Below are 19,577 nucleotides of genomic sequence, written 5' to 3' on the forward strand. Positions count from 1 at the left end.
CTACAGTATAACAATAATAGTTTAACATGAACGTTTATCTCCAGTGAGAATATATGGCCCAGCATAACGAAATATGGAATGCTTATAAATTTACTCATTTAAATATCTTCTTATAAAAATCCACCCAATTTTTTTTAATTTTTAGTGTAATTTTGTTTTAATTTTTAATTTTTGTGAGTACACAGTAGGTATATGTATTTATGGGTTACATGAGATATTTTGATACAGGCATGCAGTGTGTAATAATCACATCAGGGTAAATGGAGTATGCATCTCCTTTGTGTTACAAACAATCCAGTTATACTCAGTTATTTTAAAATGTGCAATTAAATTATTTTTTATTATAGTCACCCTGTTTTGCTAGCAAACTACTGGGCCTAATTCATTCTTTTTTTTTTTTTTTAACCCATTAACAATTGCCACTTCCCTCCCACTCTCACTACCATTCCCAGCCTATGGTAACCATCCTTCTACTGCCTATCTCCATGAGTTAAATTGTTTTTTCTCTTCTCTTCCCTTCTCTTCTCTTCTCTTCTCTTCTCTTCTCTTCTCTTCTCTTCTCTCTTCTCTTCTCTTCTCTTCTCTTCTCTTCTCTTCCCTTTTCTTTTTCCAGTCTGGCTCTGTCATCCAGGCTGGTGTGCAGTGGCACCATCTTGGCTCACTGCAACCTCTGCCTCCTAGACTCAAGCCATCCTCCCACCTCAGCCTCCCAAGTAGCTGGGTCTACAGGCACAAGCCACCACACCCATCTACTTCTTGTATTTTTTGTAGAGACTGGGTCTCACCATGTTGCCCAGGCTGGTCTTGAACTCCTAAGCTCAAGTGATCCACCTGTCTCAAACTCCCAAAGTGCTTGGATTACAGGCATGAGCCACCTCACCCGGCCTGTTTTTATTTTTTAGTTCCCACAAATAAATGAGAACCTTCAAAGTTTGTCTTTCTGTGTCTGGCTTATTTCACTAACATAATGACCTCCGGTTCTATCCATATGGTTGCAAAAGACAGGATCTCATCCTTTTTTATGGCTGAATAACACTCTATTGTGTACATGTACCAGCCGAAATTTTTGTGAAATAAATGAAGCTTAAGAGATAACTGAGTTTTATCTTAAGGAAAATTAGAAAAGAAATACTGATTATACAACGTTATAATTTTTTTCATATCACCCTACCCCAAGAATTTGTTTGAAATAAGTTATAGAAGGTTGTTAATTGACTATACTTCACAGCACAGATTAACAGCCTCAAAACAGAGCCGTGCCCTTGGTATCTAGGGTATCTTGTTGGCCTGAGACCTATATGTGCTATAGGTTTCGCTCAGTTAACTTTCCGATTCTCTGGCCATAAAAAAAAGTTTTTCCTCAGCCTATTTTATCTCAGTACTAACAATTTGCTTTGGTATAATAGTGTATTGCTCTTCTGTGCTCCCTGACAGCTTTATGGGTTGTTTCCTACGGATTGCATTGAGTAATATGCTCCAGGCTGGCCTAGGAAGAAGGGAGATTCTAAACCTCTTTTTGTAATTATTAAATTCTTATGTAAGAGAATCTGTGAAAACTTTTCACCTTGAAAGAAATGGCCCATGAATTTCCTTTATTTAATACAAATTTCAGATTTTCTCGTGACCCTTTGCTTCCCCCCCATCTGTGATGCATAAAGACAATAATCCATTAAAGTATTTTCTATTGATAGTCATTAAAATTCAGCTGTTTAACTTCCTTCTTTACATTAAGGCCACTAGATCAAACTTCTTTTTACCTAGTTTTATGAGAATAACGGTGGGAGTGCATTTGGTTTGTGTTCTTTTAGTGAATGGAAATGAATCATGATTATTTCTATGCTTAACTGATTTTCTTCTGAAAAAATAAATTTTATGTGGTTTTACCAGGTGATATGGATCAGACACAAAACGAGCTCAATCCGTACCTCACATGTGTATTTACAGGTAAGAGTTTTACTTTAAAAGTTCTTGAACTTGGAGCTGTTCAGATTTTTTCATTGCCTTACGATTCTTTCTCTCATAATAACACAGTAGAAATAGTAATAGCAATTTTTAATTCTTCTGTAATATCTGTAAATTCACCCCAGGTTATAAACTCAGCTCTCCAAAAGGTGTAAGTTAGGGGACAGGAAAAAAAAAAAACCTATCTTTTTGCTTTGGAAAGTTTATAAAATGATGAATTAAAAGGCTGCAGGTGTGGTATTCAGAGCACTAAGGATAGGACTCGAGATAATTCCAGCTGGGGGAGGTTATTTGTTGGGACAGGACAGTGTTTAAACTTTGAAGTCATTTTAAACAAAGTGAAGCAGCTGGAACCTGGCATAAGAAGAAACAGATCTTTCACATTAACGATTGCTTTTTAGAGGAAAAAGAATTGGAGTTGTTTTTACAGGTGTCGGAACATTTATTCTTCCTATAAGAACTGCTTTGTTTTTACCTTAAATTATAAATTTTAAAATAAGCATTTGTCAACTCATTTGAAAAACAAAAAAAGTAATCGGATTCATATGCCTAAAAGATATTTTGGGGTAAGATTATTGTAACATTTTAAGTTACCCTTTCTAAAACATGAGTAAGGAAAGAAATGTTTAATAGTGACTAATTCTGGAAAGCAGAAGTGAATAAAATATTGCATACTATACTTAACATCAAATGATAAGGCACCTTCTTCATCAAGACTTTCATTTATTCTCAAACACTGGGACTATGATGTTGCAAATCTGTACGACTGGGTTAAGTATGTGAGGAGAATTGAATACAGCAGGATAGTTTAGCAGCTGCTTATGCAGGGATTGGAGCAAGAGTGGATGAGCCCAGGGTGGACAGGAAAAGTGCTTCAAGAACTCAATAAAACACAGCTGAAATACTATAACATTTTCACAGACAGCTGGGAAGCAACTGCATTGCTGGAACTCAGGGCTGATTTTAAAGACAAGATCTGGTCAGCGTGAATCTAAGCAAGCTGTTAGCAAAGAGAAACCACAGACTCTCTGGGTAGAAACAAATCAATTTGGTTCAGCAGTGATTTCAGGGTCCGCTATTTGCCCAGCATCATGCTGAGGCTTTGTAGGATGCAGAGGTAAATCAGACAAAGTCACTGTCCTAGTGGAGCACATCTTTAACAGAAACAACAGACTTACAAGTTAGTAACAATAATACAAGGTGATAAGGTCACAGATACTTACTGTGTACCTGCTGTACTAGTCACTCAGAACACAAAGACTGTCAGTTCCAGAGACTTCACATGCTCTTAAGGAATGCATTGTCTGGTAGAAATGACAGATCCATAAATAATTACAGTGCAGTCTGGTAAGTGCTGCAATCAGAATAAGACAGCCACAATTAACAGGAGAGGAACTAATATTTCACCACTATCACTGGAAAAACAATTCAGAGAATTGAATCCTACCATTCATTACATAACTTATTACTTAGAATCAATTATAGTTTTTCTTTTACTTAGTTTTATAAATCTGACATCCAAAAACAGAAAATATAAAATTTTGTTATGAATTTTAAATATTTTTAAAGCAAAAAAATGTAATTTCAAATGTCAAAAACGTGTATTATGTCTCAGGAAGCTTCTAATGCATGGTCTGACTCCATGGCATGCCCCACTTAAATGCATGCCAGGTTAAATGACATACTGCAAACCCATGGAATCAAGGAATAGTCTTTTTTATAGACCTGAAAACAGCTGTTGAAACAATTACGTCATAGAGTAATGACTTGACTGTGCAAATTTAAAAAGTCAAACTTTAAAAGCATCAAACTATATTTAATAGAGGTAGAAGATTTATATTTACTTTCACGGTGATTTATTAAAATGTTATGTCTTTTCTTTAAAAAAATTTAAATTTTTTTATGAATGTTACCCTTTTCGCCTGCTCACAGTAATCTAAGTGATGCTTTTTTTAATGTTCCCAGTCTAAAGAGTTCTCTTACAAAGTTCCAAAACTGTGATTTAGCTTGTGTAAATGAATACTTTAAATAAAAATATTTTGGCCAGGCGCAGTGGCTCACACCTGTAATCCCAGCACTTTGGGAGGCCGAGGTGGGTGGATCACAGGGTCAGGAGTTTGACACCAGCCTGAACAACATGGTGAAACCCCGTCTCTACTAAAAATACAATAATTAGCCGGGTGCGGTGGCGCATGCCAGTAATCCAAGTTACTCAGGAGACTGAGGCAGGAGAATCGCTTGAACCTGGGAGGTGGAGGTTGCAGTGAGCCGAGATCACACCATTGTACTCCAGCCTGGGTGACAGAGCGATATTCCATTTCAAAAAAAAAAAAAAAAAATTCCCAAAATGTACATTAGCAAATACCTTTATATAAGACGGTACATTGTATTGCTATAACTTCTTGATTAAAACACAGTTAACTAGAGTTTAAAGTAGCATAACTATTTGGAGGCCTCCCAGAGTGCACTCTCTCTTTCCCCACTCCCTTTTTTTTTTTTCTTAATTGTATTTCAATGAAACATTCTTATTCCTCCTTCTAAAGCAGAGTACCATTTGCAGCCCACCCTGAGCCTCATTGCCTTTTAGATAGTGGCTTCCAATTACATAAAAGTAAGAGCTGAGCTGATTGAGGGCTTTCTATGTTCCAGCACTATACAAACACTTTGTATGTATTATCTCGCTGAATCCCTCATAAAAACCTCTGAAGTTGGTACTCATATTTTTTTTATAGTTGAGAAAACTGGAGTTCAGAGAAGTTACATAACTTTTTCAGTCTCTTATTATTTTCTATCCCTCTTACCTTTTACCTATTTTTCTTTACAGTACTTATCACTTCCTGTTATATTTGATGTTTATTTCGTTACTTGTCATTCATCCCCTAAACCCAACAGAATGTGCGGCCGGTAAGGTTGGACCCTTTGTTTTCTTCACTGCTGTATTCTCCGGAGTCTGGAACAGTACCAGGCATGTAGTAGGTGCACAATTGATATCTGTTGGATGGATGAATGAGTTCGGCTCTGCCCTGTTCCAGAATCCATTCTCTTAATCCCCTCTGCCTTTTACTCCTTCCCATACAGAAGCCTCACACCAGCAGTCTGGGGGGGGCCATTCCTAAGTGACCTGATTTGGACCCTACTCTTGACCTGTCATAAAGAGACTTGTGCTTAAAACTATCCCTGCTCCCAAATTTGTTGACGTTTTTATTACTGCCTGGTCAGTCAACCAAATCTGTCATTTCAGAGTGAAACTTGGTTCTTTATAAGTACTAAGTCCCCATCCAAAATATCTTGACCCTATTTCCACTGCTAAGGACCATTAGTTCTTCCGTGGACTATTTTTATAGATCCCTCTCCTCTCTCTTTATCTTCCACACAGCTATTAGTATGATTTTACCTTTTTTTTAAACTTTTATTTTGGGTTTGGGGGTACATGTGAAGAAGGTTTCCTGTATAGGTAAACTCGGGCCATGGGGGTTTGTCATACAGATTATTCCATCACCCAGGTATTAAGCTTAGTACCCAATAGTTATTTTTTCTGCTCTTCCTTCCTCTTACCCTCCAACCTCAAGTAGATCCCAGTGTTTGTTGTTTCCTTCTTTGTGTTCATGAGTTGTCATCATTTAGCTCCCACTTATAAGTGAGAACATGCAGTATTTGGTTTTCTATTCCTGTATTAGTTTGCTAAGGATGATAGCTTCCAGCTTCATCCATGTTCCTGAAAAAGACATGATCTTGTTCTTTTTTATGGCTGCATGGTATTCCATGGTATACACGTACCACATTTTCTTTATCCAATTTGTCATTCAGGGGCCTTTAGGTTGATTCCATGCCTTTGCTGTTGTGAATAGTGCTGCAGTGAACATTTGCATATATGTGTCTTTATAGTTGACTGATTCATATTCCTCTGGGTATAAACCCAGTAATGGAATTGCTGGGTCGAATGGTAGTTCTGCTTTTAGCTCTTTGAGGAATACATCATATTACTTTCCATAATGGTTGAACTAATTTACACTCCTACCAAGTGAATGAGTGTTCCCTTTTCTCTGCAATCTCACCAGCATCTGTTATTTTTTGGCCTTTTAATAATAGCCATTCTGACTGGTATGAGATGGTATCTCATTGTGGTTTTGATTTGCATTTCTCTAATGAGCAGTGATATTAAGCTTTTATTCATATGCTTGCTGGCCTCGTGTATGTCTTCTTTTGAAAAGTGTTTGTGTCCTTTGGGGTTGTTTTTCTCTTATAAATTTGTTTAAGTTCCTGGTAGATGGTGGATATTAGACCATACATTTGCTCAAATTATTCCTCTGTTCAAAATCTTTTGTCACTCCTTACTGCTTTTACAGGACTTGGCCCTGGCCTTGCTTTATAGCCTTATCTCACCATTCCTCCTATCCAAACAATATTTGATATCAGAATACTCAGAGTTCCCTTAACACATTAACTTTATCTTGACTTTATTTTGTTGTTCTTGTTTCCTTCATTGCCTTCCCACCATCTTTTCAGTCCCAACTCAATGGCTACCTTCCACTTCATTTAAACTAAGGATTCCTATACATGTTTATCTCCTCTACTAGGTGATGAACTTCTTGAGGATGAGGACTCTGTCTTCTTCATCTGCATATGCTCTTAGCTCCATACATGCAGAAGATTCATATAGATGTTTAGTTAGTGCATATATGCTTTTGGAGAAGCCCACCTTAACGTCTCTGGGCCTCAATGGCCTTGTCTGTTTCCCAGATTTACTGTTAGGATCAGATTATATGATGGGGAAAATGTATTTACAAAATTTGAATTGTTATAAAAATATAAGGCAATAACTGCAAGAAATGCTTATAGTGATTGAATTCAGTATGTTCCTTGAGACTTGGAAACTTCTAGGAGATCCCCCCACCCTAAAAAGTTATAGCTCTTGTTACAGCATTGAGCAATTTAGTCAGTAATTTCATGCACAAAGTAGAAAAGAAGGTATATACAAAGTGGTTTTGTGAAATTAAATAACAGAGAAAAGAGTATTTGGTATCACTGTTGTTTTTGGCAGATGCATAACTCAAGGAATGGAGTTTTTCTTAATAATAATTAGAGGGTAACATTAAGTTGTTTGTATGAGTGGAAAATTAATTTGCTCTAGAACTTAGTTATATCCAGTGTTAGTTTTTACTTTATTGATGAGGTGAGCTCTGATACTGGCTGCTTCCCTGAGTTATTTTGTGTATTCTGCATCATGGCTTTGTAAAATATAAGAATATTTAAATATTATATATTATTAATACTTATGTCCTATACACATTTTTAAGGCCAGGCATGGTGACTCACATCTGTAATGTCAGCACTTTGGGAGGCTGAAGAAGGAGGATCACTTGAGACCAAGGAGTCTGAGACAAAGGAGTTTAAGACCAGCCAGGGCAACGTAGGGAGACCCTCCCTTTACAAAAAATTTTTTTAAATTAGCCAGGCATGGTGGTGCATACCTGTGGTCCTAACTACTTGGGAGGCTGAGGTGGAAGGATCACTTGAGCCTGCAAGGTTGAAGCTGCAGTGAGCCGTGATCATGCCACTGCACTCCAGCCTAGGTGACAGAGCAAGAACCTGTCTCAAAAAAAAAAAAAAGATTAAAAAAATATAGTTTTTAGTATCTATTCATTTTATTTTTATTATATCCTGACAAACTGAAAAGACTAAAGTCTTTTCCTATTTAAAATATTTATTCTATTTAAATTCACGTAAAACTTGCTTTCTTTTTAAATACTATGGTATTATAGTTTGTGATATTGCTGTAATGATGCCAAATCTTATCTTTCTCTCCCTTTTTATAAAAAAATGAAATTGATACAAGTAACAAAAAAGGAATGGTATAGTATTTAAAATAGTCTTTGTTAAATTTCCTTATATGAAAGGAATTTTCCTTTTATAAGTATTCTAATCTTGGACAGCTGTGATTGAGTCATCATTAAAATTTCCAGAACTGTCTAATTGTACTGTGGCCCCTATACAAATTTAATGAAAGATTCTATGTTATTACTGTAGAAACTACTTGAAAAACATAAAGGGATTTTAGAAAAATTACTATGACTCTTTCTTGTCTGAAATATGTCTTTTAGATTGTTTAAGGTAATTTATTGTTAAGGTAGCTATTATTCTTATGTCTATGGTAAATCCATGAAATTTTAAATGGGGATTTTTGTTTGTTTGTTTTAAATAATACCAAGTTGACAGTCTTTATATTCTTAGGCATTGTGCTTTAAACTTACAGGGGTGAATTCGGGTATAGGCAGATACATACACTTATGTAGTCAACTTTGATTTTTTTACATATTAATGAATTATTTATTCCAAACTGCCTGCCCTCTACCACCAGCCAGCTTTCATATTAGACATTATAATATTACTCTCAATCCATGGAATTGGAACCTTTTTTTCATATTTCATTAAATGTAGAGATAATGTCTACAGTAGAGAGAGAAGTCTATTTTACAGAGAAAAATGCTTTCCAAAGTCAAGGGTCAATAATGCTTGGATGACCACTGCAGTATGTTTTTCCTGACATTGCTAACCTTATATCACTTCTGTTAACTAATAGCATAACACCCTTAGGCACTCAGTAAATCATTATTAATGACATGCTCTTGAGTTTGAGTCCATTTTTTAGGAATAGGAGGAAGAGCAAAGTGCCTTGGCAACCTTTGACTTCAAATGCCTTTTACATGGCTCATGTCTTACCTCTTTAAAAACAAAAACAAAAGAAAACAAAAAACAGTTCTTGTGCTAACCACAAACCTTTAATTTCTGGCTATTATAGTGTTTTATTGCTCTCCTAGCTATTTACTTAATGATAACAGTAGTAATAATGGCTATCTTTTAGTGGTAATGGGAGCGCTTAGTTTCTGACCACTTACTGAGTGCTAAGCTCTGTTGTTGAGCTCTTCACTGACACTATTTTATCCTCACTATACTGTGCAAGGTAGGTACTATTATCCCATTTAACATATGGGAAACTGAACTTTTGAATGGTAAAATAACTTGCTGACAGCCACACAGCCAGCAAGAAGTTAAGTCTGGATTTCAGAGACTAGGCCCTTAACCCTACTTGATCTTACTTAGCATTTATCATTTGTATCACAACTTTTAGTTTATATACTCTTGAAATGTTGTCTCTGACTGATGAGGAGTGATGGTAGAAAGGAGAAAGGTGTATTTTACCTCTCTGACAAGTTCTGAGCACCTTGGGACAAGACATTCCCTCATATGTAATACTTATTTGGAATCCATCCCCCACCCCTCCCCCCGCCATATTATTTCGCAAAGTATAAAGCACGTGAATACTCAGGATATGCATGTTGAGCTGAATGAGCTTGTCCTTTGTATAGGTGGGAAAGCAATGCCACTCTCCGCTTCACAGATGCCCCCTGCCAAGATGTCCATGACGCTGCCCTCAGTGAACCTCGAGGATTGCTCTCAGTCTCTGAGCATCAGCACAATGCAGGAGGACGTGGAGTCTTCCGGGGCAGATACCTTCTGAACGGGAAGAGACAGCCAGCACAGTGTTTATGCCACTGATTTTAAAGTCATTTTACCTTCGCTTAAAACCCTCTCTCAGACTGTTTAGTTTTTGAGCATATTCTGAAAAAAAAACATTTCCAATTTTTTAAATAAAATGAAAAGCATAATTTGGGTATTTAAAATTTTTAAATAAAATAAGTATAAGTCATCATAAGTCTGATTGTGAGTTGTTTCTTAGAATCCTGAGATAGCATAGAGTAGTGGAGAGGGCATGGCTTTTGACATCTAGGCATTTAATCTATAGGTGTAATTATCTGTATGTATTTATAAAATTAGGTAGTTCAAGGTTATTCATTCTGACATTTTTATAACAGCAAATAGAAAAAAATCAAATGTCTATCAATAATAGACTGGTTTTAAAGTGGTGGTACATCAGTAAAATGGGATACTATGTATTACAAAAAAAGACTTTAAAAAGTTTATGTATTGATATGGAATAATCTCTGAGATGCACTGTTAAAGTGAAAAAACCAGGTGCGAAATAGTGTGTGAACTATGCAATTGTTGAAATTATTTAAAATGGGGTGGGGAGGAATTCAGATGTATGGTATGTCACATATTCTTACATGTATTTGCTTGTAAATGTATTATAGAAACAAGAAACTGCTAAGTTTGTCTTCAGGGAGGAGAATTGTTGGCCGGGTGATAGGAGAGGCTAAGTGATAGGAATCAAGGATAATCGTGGTTTCTATGTATTTGAACTTCAGTTGTCATAAAAAAAAATTATCAGTGAGATTAATTTTTATACGTCTTATGTATACCATATAAACCTTTATAAACCTGTGAAACATGTAACTCTATTACCTTTTGCAACATAAATACATAAAATTAAAGGAAAATAGAAAGCATTGCTTTGTAATCAGATACATGTAGGTTCTAATCCCAATTTCTGTAACTCCTTACTCTGTGATAGGGGCCAACCAAGCCCCTTCTTATCAGCTGTTTCAGGTTAATGGGTTTAATACTTATTTTTGCAGAATAATGGGCATTAGTGATTGTGTGTGGAGATGGGGTTGGGTAGTGCCCAGCACAGTGCTTGATACCATGTAAGTGCTCACTAAGTGGTGGTGTTCTTATTATCTTGAGGGATTTCAGTACTGTATAGTACAGAGTATAAGCACATGAAAAGAAAGGCAGCCTAGCACTAGTTAAAAAAATTTACCTCCCGGAAGAATCATTTTCTGTCACAACTGAATTTCAAACACACAGTAATTACAGTCATCCTTGACTTTTTCAGCATTTTTGTAGGTTGCTAAATGGGTCTCAGCACTGGCAGCACATTAGAACCTCTGGGAGCTTTAAAAAATACTAATGCCTGGGCCTTGTACCAAGGGATTTCAATTTAATTGATCTTGGATGGGGTCCAGGCATTGGTATTAAAAAAAAAAAAAAAAAAAAAAAAGACCTTTTCAGGTAATTTTAATGGGCACTCAAGGCTGAGAATTACTGAAGAGCAATTTAGAATTCCTTTAACTTCTAGTAGGGGCCATTGCCTGGGGATTTTTTTTCTCACTGAACATAGAAGCTGCAAGAATCTATGGAAAATCAGAAATGTGTCAGCCTTCTACATGCACTTCCTCATAGCTTCTCTCAGGTATTTGGTTACTGGAATGTTTTAGGTTTCACTTTGGAACCCATTTTCTTTGATATGGCCCTTTGGACAGTTCTGCTTATAATAGTTTCCTTTAAACAAGTGGAAGAAATGCTGCTCTGTGGATTTTCATTTGTTTTTGATATTCATCTACAAGTCTCTGGGCAAGGTGAAAGGTGGTGAAATGTTGCCTAGTGCTGCTTCATTTTAAACATGACACCCTAACCCCCAACCTTGGTTTCTGGTTTTCATAGTTTTTTCTGCGTTGGAAGGATTTTAGCAAAATCTTATTTTAGCTAAAGCATTTTTAATTTAAAGGTGTTGGTAGATTTTTCTCCCTAACCATAGAAAGCCTGCCTTTTCTAACTTTAGGGTAGAAGCGTAATCTTGGATTTATTCTACTCCTTGTGCACTTGAGCTGTTTTTTAAAAAAATTAGTGTCCGATTGAATTTCACTCTTGTTGCCCAGGCTGGAGTGCAATGGCACAATCTCGGCTCACCACAACCTCTGCCTCCTGGGTTCAAGCGATTCTCCTGCCTCTGCCTCCTGAGTAGCTGGGATTACAGGCGTGCGCCACTATGCCCAGCTAATTTTGTATTTTTAGTAGAGACATGGTTTCTCCGTGTTGGTCAGGCTGGTCTCAAACTCCCGACCTCAAGTGATCTGCTCCTGCCTTAGCCTCCCAAAGTGCTGGGATTACAGGCGTGAGCCACCAAGCCCAGCATTCATCAGTATTTTGCTTTATAGGATTATTTCTGTTCAGGGTTACTCCTGTACACATTCCTCTGCCAACCACTTCAAATCCTTTTGGAATAAGACTATATATGTAAAAACAAACTAAATGGCACTTTTGATTTTATAAGCTTTAAAATTTTTATTTTATATTTAATTTTACAATTTCCAACTTCTGGAATAAACTATTTGTGAGACATGCTATTAAGAGGTAGACTATCAAGATCAAGGCTGTTAATATTGCTGGGCTATGACTGGGCATGATGGCTCATGCCAGTAATCCCAAGACTTTGGGAGGCTGAGGGCAGATCACTTGAGCTCAGGAGTTTGAGACCAGCCTGGGCAACATGGCGAAACCCATCTCTACCAAAAATACAAAAAATTAGCTGGGCATGGTTGCACACACCTGTAGCCCTAGCTACTCAAGAGGATGAGGTGAGAGGATTGCTTGAGCCCAGGATGTCAAGACTGTAGTGAGCCGTGGTTGTGCCACTGCACTCCAGCCTGGGTGACAGAATGAGACCGTGTCTCAACAACAACAAAAAACCACTGAGCTAATATGCCTTAACACTAGGCTAACGTGTGTTTAAAATGTTCCTTTCTGCTGGGCGCAGGTGGCTCACACCTGTAATCCCAGCACTTTGGGAGACTGAGGCAAGTAGATCACCCAAGGTCAGGAGTTCGAGACCAGCCTGGTCAACATGGTGAAACGCCGTCTCTACTAAAAATACAAAAATCAGCCAGGCATGGTGGTGCGCACCTGTAATCCTAGCTACTTGGGAGGCTGAGGCAGGAGAATCACTTCAACCCAGGAGGCAGAGGTGGCAATGAGCTGAGACTGCACCACTTCACTCCAGCCTGGGCAACAGAGTAAGACTCTGTCTCAAAAAAATATTAAAAAATAAAATGTTCCTTTGGTTTAAATCCTAAATTCGCTCTTTGTATACTTTAATAGAATCTTGAATAAATATTTTTATCCTTAGAAGATTATTTCAATATGTTCCTTATTACTTACAGATTTCTGGTTCCTTAATAACTCTTTAAAATGCTAAACATATATCTTTAGATCTTTTATTGTTTTTCTATTAACTCAAAACATTTTAAAAATAAGTAAAGTAGCATTTTTAAGTTCATAGTGTATTACCACCCCCAATCAAAAAATAATTCTACAACTGGCTGGGCGCAGTGGTTCACGTCTGTAATCCCAGCACTTTGGGAGGCCGAGGCAGGTGGGTCACCTGAAGTCAAGAGTTCGAGGCCAACCTGGCCAACATGGTGAAACCCCGTCTCTTACCAAAAAAACAAAAATTAGCTAGGTGTTGTGGCATGTGCCTGTAGTCCCAGCTACTTGGGAGGCTGAGACAGGAGAATTGCCTGAACCCAGGAGGTGGAGGTTGCAGTGAGCTGAGACTGTGCCACTGCACTCCAGCCTGGGTGACAGAGCGAGACTCTGTCTCAAAAAAAAAAAAATTATTATTATATAATTGAAATATACTTATCTTTTGAAAGATGTCCTGATGCTGTGGTATTTCCTTATATATGAGTAACTTGAACAATAATGGAGAGTACAGTCCTTAATATTTCTGTGATGTTACTAAGAGAAAACTCACTGAAGCGTTCTTTTCTATCATACATCCATACGTACATCTGTTTAACAAACATGAAGTATGAAGGACATGGGGTGTACAGTGTGGCGTGGATCCTCAGGGGGAGGCTGGGCAGTCACCTCAGGATTTGTCATTCCTGCTTTTGGTCATATGCCTCTCCTGGAGGACAGAGATTAACCACAAGAAATTCTGTCTCTCCCTAACATGGAATCATCATTTGATCATTAAACAACAGTTGCACAGTAGTTTTGAAGACTATTAGAAATGCAGTAGAGAAAAGCAAACTTTCTCATGAGAAATCTGATCATTATAGTTTAGGGAATTTCATGAAGGCAGTGTTTTTATTTGACCTAGGTAGGAGAATGGGGGGTAGATTTCAAGTGTCAGACTGTCAAACCTTTGAGAGTCATCAGCCTGTGTCTGTATTCTTTTTAAAATATTTTTTCTTCTTGTCCTGAAGTGTTTACCTAGAAACAATAGGAAATATTAGCCAGAGTACAGATGCCCCTTTATGAGGCCTGTAAATATTGTAAAGCTTTGATGGTCCAGTAATTACCAAGACAGCAAGCAAATCAGAGCTCTTTTTCTGGGTCTTTATAGTATAAATAGTCACATTTATAATTTCAGCCATAGTGAGGAATAAGTTATTGATACATCTCTGGAACTCAGGGACCCCTAACCAAAGTTAAAAATCCTCAAGCAGTTCAATATACTCCTACCATCTCCTGGGAGGTCACTCCTACGAGACTTCTGAAGAGACCCAAATGATGAGACTGAACAGGACATAAAATCTTCAAAGGAGCCGGGAAGGAGTCTATCTACCAGGAATACATGCTCCCCGGGAGTAGTTCTCAGTATACATAAAGGTCACAGATAAAGAACAGGCCCACTGGCCCCATAATTAATATGATGTATATGTGAAGAGTTAAAAGTGTATGTCTTTTTCCCAGAATTATGATGACAAACTATTTGAGTTGGCATCTTGTATCCTGCTTTTCCTGAACATGTACATTTTTCTATTTTTTATAAGGTGTTATGAGTAAATATGTAAATTGTAATATAAGAGGTATTTCTATCATCAGGATAGTTATATGGGATTGCTTGTCAAGCTTGGTAAGTATTTTTATTTCCTTTGCTCACATTCCCCAATAGTCGGAGAGGTTATAAAAGTACCATGGACACTCAAGATAATTTAAAAATGTGATTGGGTTGACTTTTCTCTCTGGATAAAATATTGACTGTGTGTAGTTCTATGTAATTAAAACAACAGCCTGAGTAGCTGAGTCTAGAGATATTTGTGGTATGCTCTAAAGTATACAGAAGATGTTCAGATCTTAAAGTTGGTGGGGTTGTTTGCTAGCATTAAGCAGAAGTGTTCCTATGATTTGAGTGTTGTCTGAAGATAGAAATGGATAACAGGTTCAGCAAGAGGCAGGTTAGCAGATGAAGCTATGGTCTCTCATTCTTAAAAACAAGGTAGTGGAAACGTATTTTGCTTCAAAAAAGGGAGGGGAAAAAAATGAAGAAAAGTAGAGTCATAGAAAAGGAAAGCAACAGCTTTTAGTTACACATACCAATTTTACACAGGAGTCAGTTCATTTGATTGGGTATAACAAAAAGATCTGGTTTTGTTGTTGTTGTTGTTTTCATTGTCTGGGGTGGAATTTGCACTTACAAAGTTGTCTGCTTGATCTGAAGATCTCAGGTAAGTTGTGTGTGCCTTGAAACCAGCTTCTGGAGGCTTGTTGGTTAGCCTCAACTTGTGGTCACTCATGGGAGTAGAAGTCCATTCATCTTAGTTGAAAGTTTATTTTCAATATGACATATGTAACTGTGGGTCAATTGTAGCTGTTGTCAAGAGGACCTGAAGTGGCTCCTTCCAATAACGTTCTAATGCATTTTTGTGTCTGTGTCAGTTAGCATTTTCTGTAGGACAAACCACCCCAAACTAAGTAGCTTAAAACAATCATTTATTTACTCATGATTTTGGGGATGAGCAATTTGGGCTGGGCTCAACTAGGACAACTTTGCTTTGCTCCACATGATGTTGTCTGACCCTCACACATGCATTTACACTCAATTGATAGTTGATGGCCTCACTCACATATCTAGTGGTTGCTGGCTGTTGGCAGGGAAATGGAGGTAACTGGGTCATGTGTCTCTCATTATCCAAGAGGCTAGCCCAAGCTCATTTATGTGATGTTGATCTGAGAGTTCCTATGAGCAGTAAGAGAGGGCAAGCTTCAGTATGCAAGCAGCCTTCAAGCCTCTGCTTGTGTCATATTGCTAATGCTTTGTTGCCTAACTCAGTCATGTGTCCAAGCCCAGATTCAAACAGTAGATAATTAGACTCCATTTCTTGGTGGGTAGATCTGTAAAGTCGCATGCTAGGGAGCATGCATATGGGATGAGAAGAATTTGTGGCCATTTTTGCAACTTAACAAACATTGATTTCTCTTCTGGTAGAACTGGTCACTAAGCTCGAATTCATATAAAGGTTTGAATGATGTCTCCTTTAGAAAGGCGGTTTGTACATACTGAGCACAAAACCATGTACTAATGAACTTCTGACAGTATTTAGCTAAATCTGCATGTGACAAAAAATAGTTCTTGGTAGAGTTATTCCTAACCACATAGGGCATGCTATAAATGATGTCCTAGAGAGAAAATCTGTATGAGCTCTGAGAAGGTAGTCTTGTGGCCATTAACACTAGTGGCAAAACATCAGGCTAAGGCAGATTAGGGATTTTTGATACTTTAGACCTGGAGTCAGCACATTTTCTCAGTAAAAGGCCAGAGAGTAAATACTCTTGGCTTTGAAGGCCACATGTGGTCTCTGTCACATAGTCCATATCCCTCTTTGTTTTTTCTACAAACTTTTAAAATATGTAAGAAACATTTTTTAGCTCATGGACCGCATGAAAAGACTTCAGGCCAGATTTGGCCCATGGGGTGTAGTGTGCCAGCCCCTGATTGGGACAGCTTTTGTTTCAGTGCCTCCATTTGTTCTTTTTTACCTTTCCTGAATGGAGAGTACAGTTTTTGTGTTCGGAGAGAAATTCTGCAGAGTCCTATAGGACTGTTATGGTGAAATGAGTTCCACAGTCACTGAAAAGAAGTAGGAATTCCCTGTTGGGAACACAAAGTCTAGCAATGTTTTCTTTCTGAAACATCCGTAGATTTTTTTTTCTTTCTTCTTTTTTTTTTTTTTTTCAGACAGAGTCTTGCTCTGTCGCCCAGGCTGGAGTGCAGTGGCACAATCTCGGCTCACTTCAACCTCCGCCTCCCAGTCTCAAGCAATTCTCTTGCCTCAGCCTCCCAAGTAACTGGGATTATAGGCGCCCACCACCACATCTGGCTAATTTTTGTATTTTCAATAGAGACGGGGTTTCACCATGTTGGTCAGGCTGGTCTCGAACTGCTGACCTCAAGTGATCTACCTGCCTCAGCCTCCCAAAGTGCTGGGATTGCAGGCATGAGCCACCACACCTGGCCCATCTGTAGCTTTTCATCAAGGAACAGGTTCTATCCCTCCTGATAACAGACTGTTACTAATATATATTTATAGCTTAATGACCTGCATGGTTGTATAAAACTCATTTGTAAATGCTGAAAGGGCTTTGAGGAGTTTCTGTATTTTGTTTTACCTTTTCGGTTATAACTGGGTAATGTTAGTTATAGGTGAGACATTATTCTACCACTTCCTGATCAAATTTTGATTTTTTTCATTATTTACCATGGAGCTTAATTTGATTCTTTCATGATGCAAAAAATCATGGGTCAAGTTAGCATCCATTTGATGGATCATGGCACTCCCAGGCCACTGTCAGAGACTGCTAGCACCCAGCTTTATGAAGAAAATGTCCCTGTAATTGCCGATATTGTTTCTCAGAAGGCTGGATTGATTGTTATGAGCCAATTATAGCTTGTCTAAATTGAGCCAATTTTCCTTCCAAGTGGGGATAGATGTCAATTTGATGGAATTCTTTGTAGTTGTAATACAAGCTACTTGTTTAGCATTTGAGTTAGCAAAGGCATTGTCATTGGTTTTCAGTGTTGTAGTTTGTGAGTTTCTAACTTAACTGACACACATTTTTCATATTGAATAGCTTATAATGAATTTTCAATGTCTTTACCATTTTTGGTAGTTTTAGTGTCTTTACCATTTTCGATAGGAGTAACTTAAAAAGTAAAAATATCCACTTTGTTTCTGTAGTATCCCACAGTTATGAGCAATTCCAAATGCATATCTACTATCTGTTTAGTGTTTACAATTTCTTTGCCAAAGTGCAAGACCAAGGCAGAGGAATTCATTCATCCGCTTGGGCAGACTGAACATTAGCCCATGGAGCAGCTTTGATAGCTGCATGTTAGGTAGCGACAGTGTATTCTGTACAGAAAATGCCTTTGTTATTTTAAGGTAAGTTATCTACAAATACTATCAAGTCAGAATTGACTAAGATTTGATCTGGGCATTCTTGTGTGTTTAGTTTTTGCTTTCTACTGAAAATATAATTTATATAGTAAAGTACTAATCAAGTGGAGAGCTCAATGAATTTCTACTTTTGTCTATACATACCTGTGTAATGTCTCCCAAGTAGAACTAGAACACTTCCTAGCAACCCAGAAAGTTCTCTTGTGCCCCTTTCCTAGTCAATACATATCCCTCTTCCCCCAGAAGTAACCACCTTTCTGACTTCTATCACCATCAGTTACTTTTGTTTATTTTTGAATTTCATGTAGGTAGATTTACAGAGTATGTACTCTTCTTTCTAGTTTCTTTTGTAAGTATAATATCTGTGATATTCATATATATTTTTGTAGTTTTTTTGTTTTTTTTTTTGTTTTTTTTTTTTTGAGATGGAGTTTGGCTCTTGTTGCCCAGGCTGGAGTGCAATGGCTTGATCTTGGCTCACTGCAACTTCCGCCTCCTGGATTCAAGCGATTCTCCTGCCTCAGTCTCGTGGGTAGCTGGCATTACAGGCATGCGCCACCACGCCCGGCTACTTTTGTATTTTTAGTAGAGATGGGGTTTCTTTATGTTGGTCAGGCTGGTCTCAAACTCCCGACCTCAGGTGATCCGCCTGCCTTGGCCTCCCAAAGTGCTGGGATTACAGGCGTGAGCCGCCACACTCAGCCAGTTTGTTGCTGTTTATGGCTATGTGGCATTCCATTGTGTGACTATACCACAATTCATTAATTCATTCTACTGTTGATGGACATTTGGGGTCTTACCACTTTCTGTTATAAATAAAGCTGCTATGAATATTGTTGTACATTTATTTTAGTAGACAGATGAGCTGATTTGTTTTGGAGGCATTTCTGGGTAATAGGGTAGGCATGTGTTTAGTAGGAGCTAGGCATTCTTAATCTCCCAGGTACCACAAACAGTCACGGATTCCTCCTTATATAGAAGAGGGAGTCAGTGGTGGGATTAAAATCTGAATGATGTGCAGTTGTGAGGTGGACAGTAGAAGGATTTCACCATCAGTGAAGCAGCTGACAGAGAAATGCTGAGTGCTGCCTAAAAGTAGTAGGGACTGCACAGCATGTGGAATGCAAAGAGCTGGTGCAGCAGTAAACGCTAGTCAACCTGCGGCAGGAGCTGTGACCACTGAGCTGCTGCCCCCGCCCATGTAGGCAGAGGGAGTACATTGTAGCCACCAGACCGAGAGATCTGTGCAGAGAGCCAATACACTACTGGTGTGAAGCTTCTCTTAGCCGAATTAATGTTCTTATTAGGCAGCTTTGTCTTTCCTCTGTTTGGCACAGTTAGGGATATACAAAGTATAGAGTTGCTGGGGGAGACTTTCAGACGGGTAGACTTTTTCTGCCTTTTCATCCCATGCGAGGGAGTCTGTAATCTTGTCTTAGGAAGCTCTTATAAGGGCAATCCTGAGAATTTTCTTTTTTTTTTTTTTTTTTTTTTTTTTTTTTTGAGACAAGGTTTGCTCTGTTGCCCAGGCTGGAGTGCAGTGGTGTGATCCCGGTTCACTAAAACCTCCACCTCTCACGTTCAAGTGATTCTCCCACCTCAGCCTCCTGAGGAGCTGGGACTACAGGTGCGTGCCACGATGCCCAGCTAATTTTTTGTATTTTTAGTAGAGACAGCGTTTCACCACCA

At 38.1% G+C, this 19,577-nt stretch overlaps 1 protein-coding gene across 3 annotated transcripts in view; it reads left to right on the forward strand.

Moving 5' to 3' along the window:
* Nucleotides 1-9,671, forward strand: part of KIAA0586 (KIAA0586 ortholog) — a 138,618-nt gene extending 128,947 nt beyond the window's left edge. For 2 of the 3 annotated variants that reach the window (XM_030931406.1, XM_030931407.1), the window contains 2 exons: nucleotides 1,888-1,944; nucleotides 9,330-9,671. In XM_030931406.1, coding sequence (XP_030787266.1) covers nucleotides 1,888-1,944; nucleotides 9,330-9,481 — 209 coding nt within the window. In that variant the 3' untranslated portion in view covers nucleotides 9,482-9,671. Of the gene's footprint in view, nucleotides 1-1,876; nucleotides 1,945-5,378; nucleotides 5,466-9,329 lie in introns of all 3 variants that reach the window. The other variant, XM_030931409.1, reaches the window with a different exon arrangement.
* Nucleotides 9,672-19,577: the final 9,906 nt, after the last annotated feature.

Source organism: Rhinopithecus roxellana, chromosome 5, assembly GCF_007565055.1.
Source record: "Rhinopithecus roxellana isolate Shanxi Qingling chromosome 5, ASM756505v1, whole genome shotgun sequence".
Classification (NCBI taxonomy): Eukaryota; Metazoa; Chordata; class Mammalia; order Primates; family Cercopithecidae; genus Rhinopithecus; species Rhinopithecus roxellana.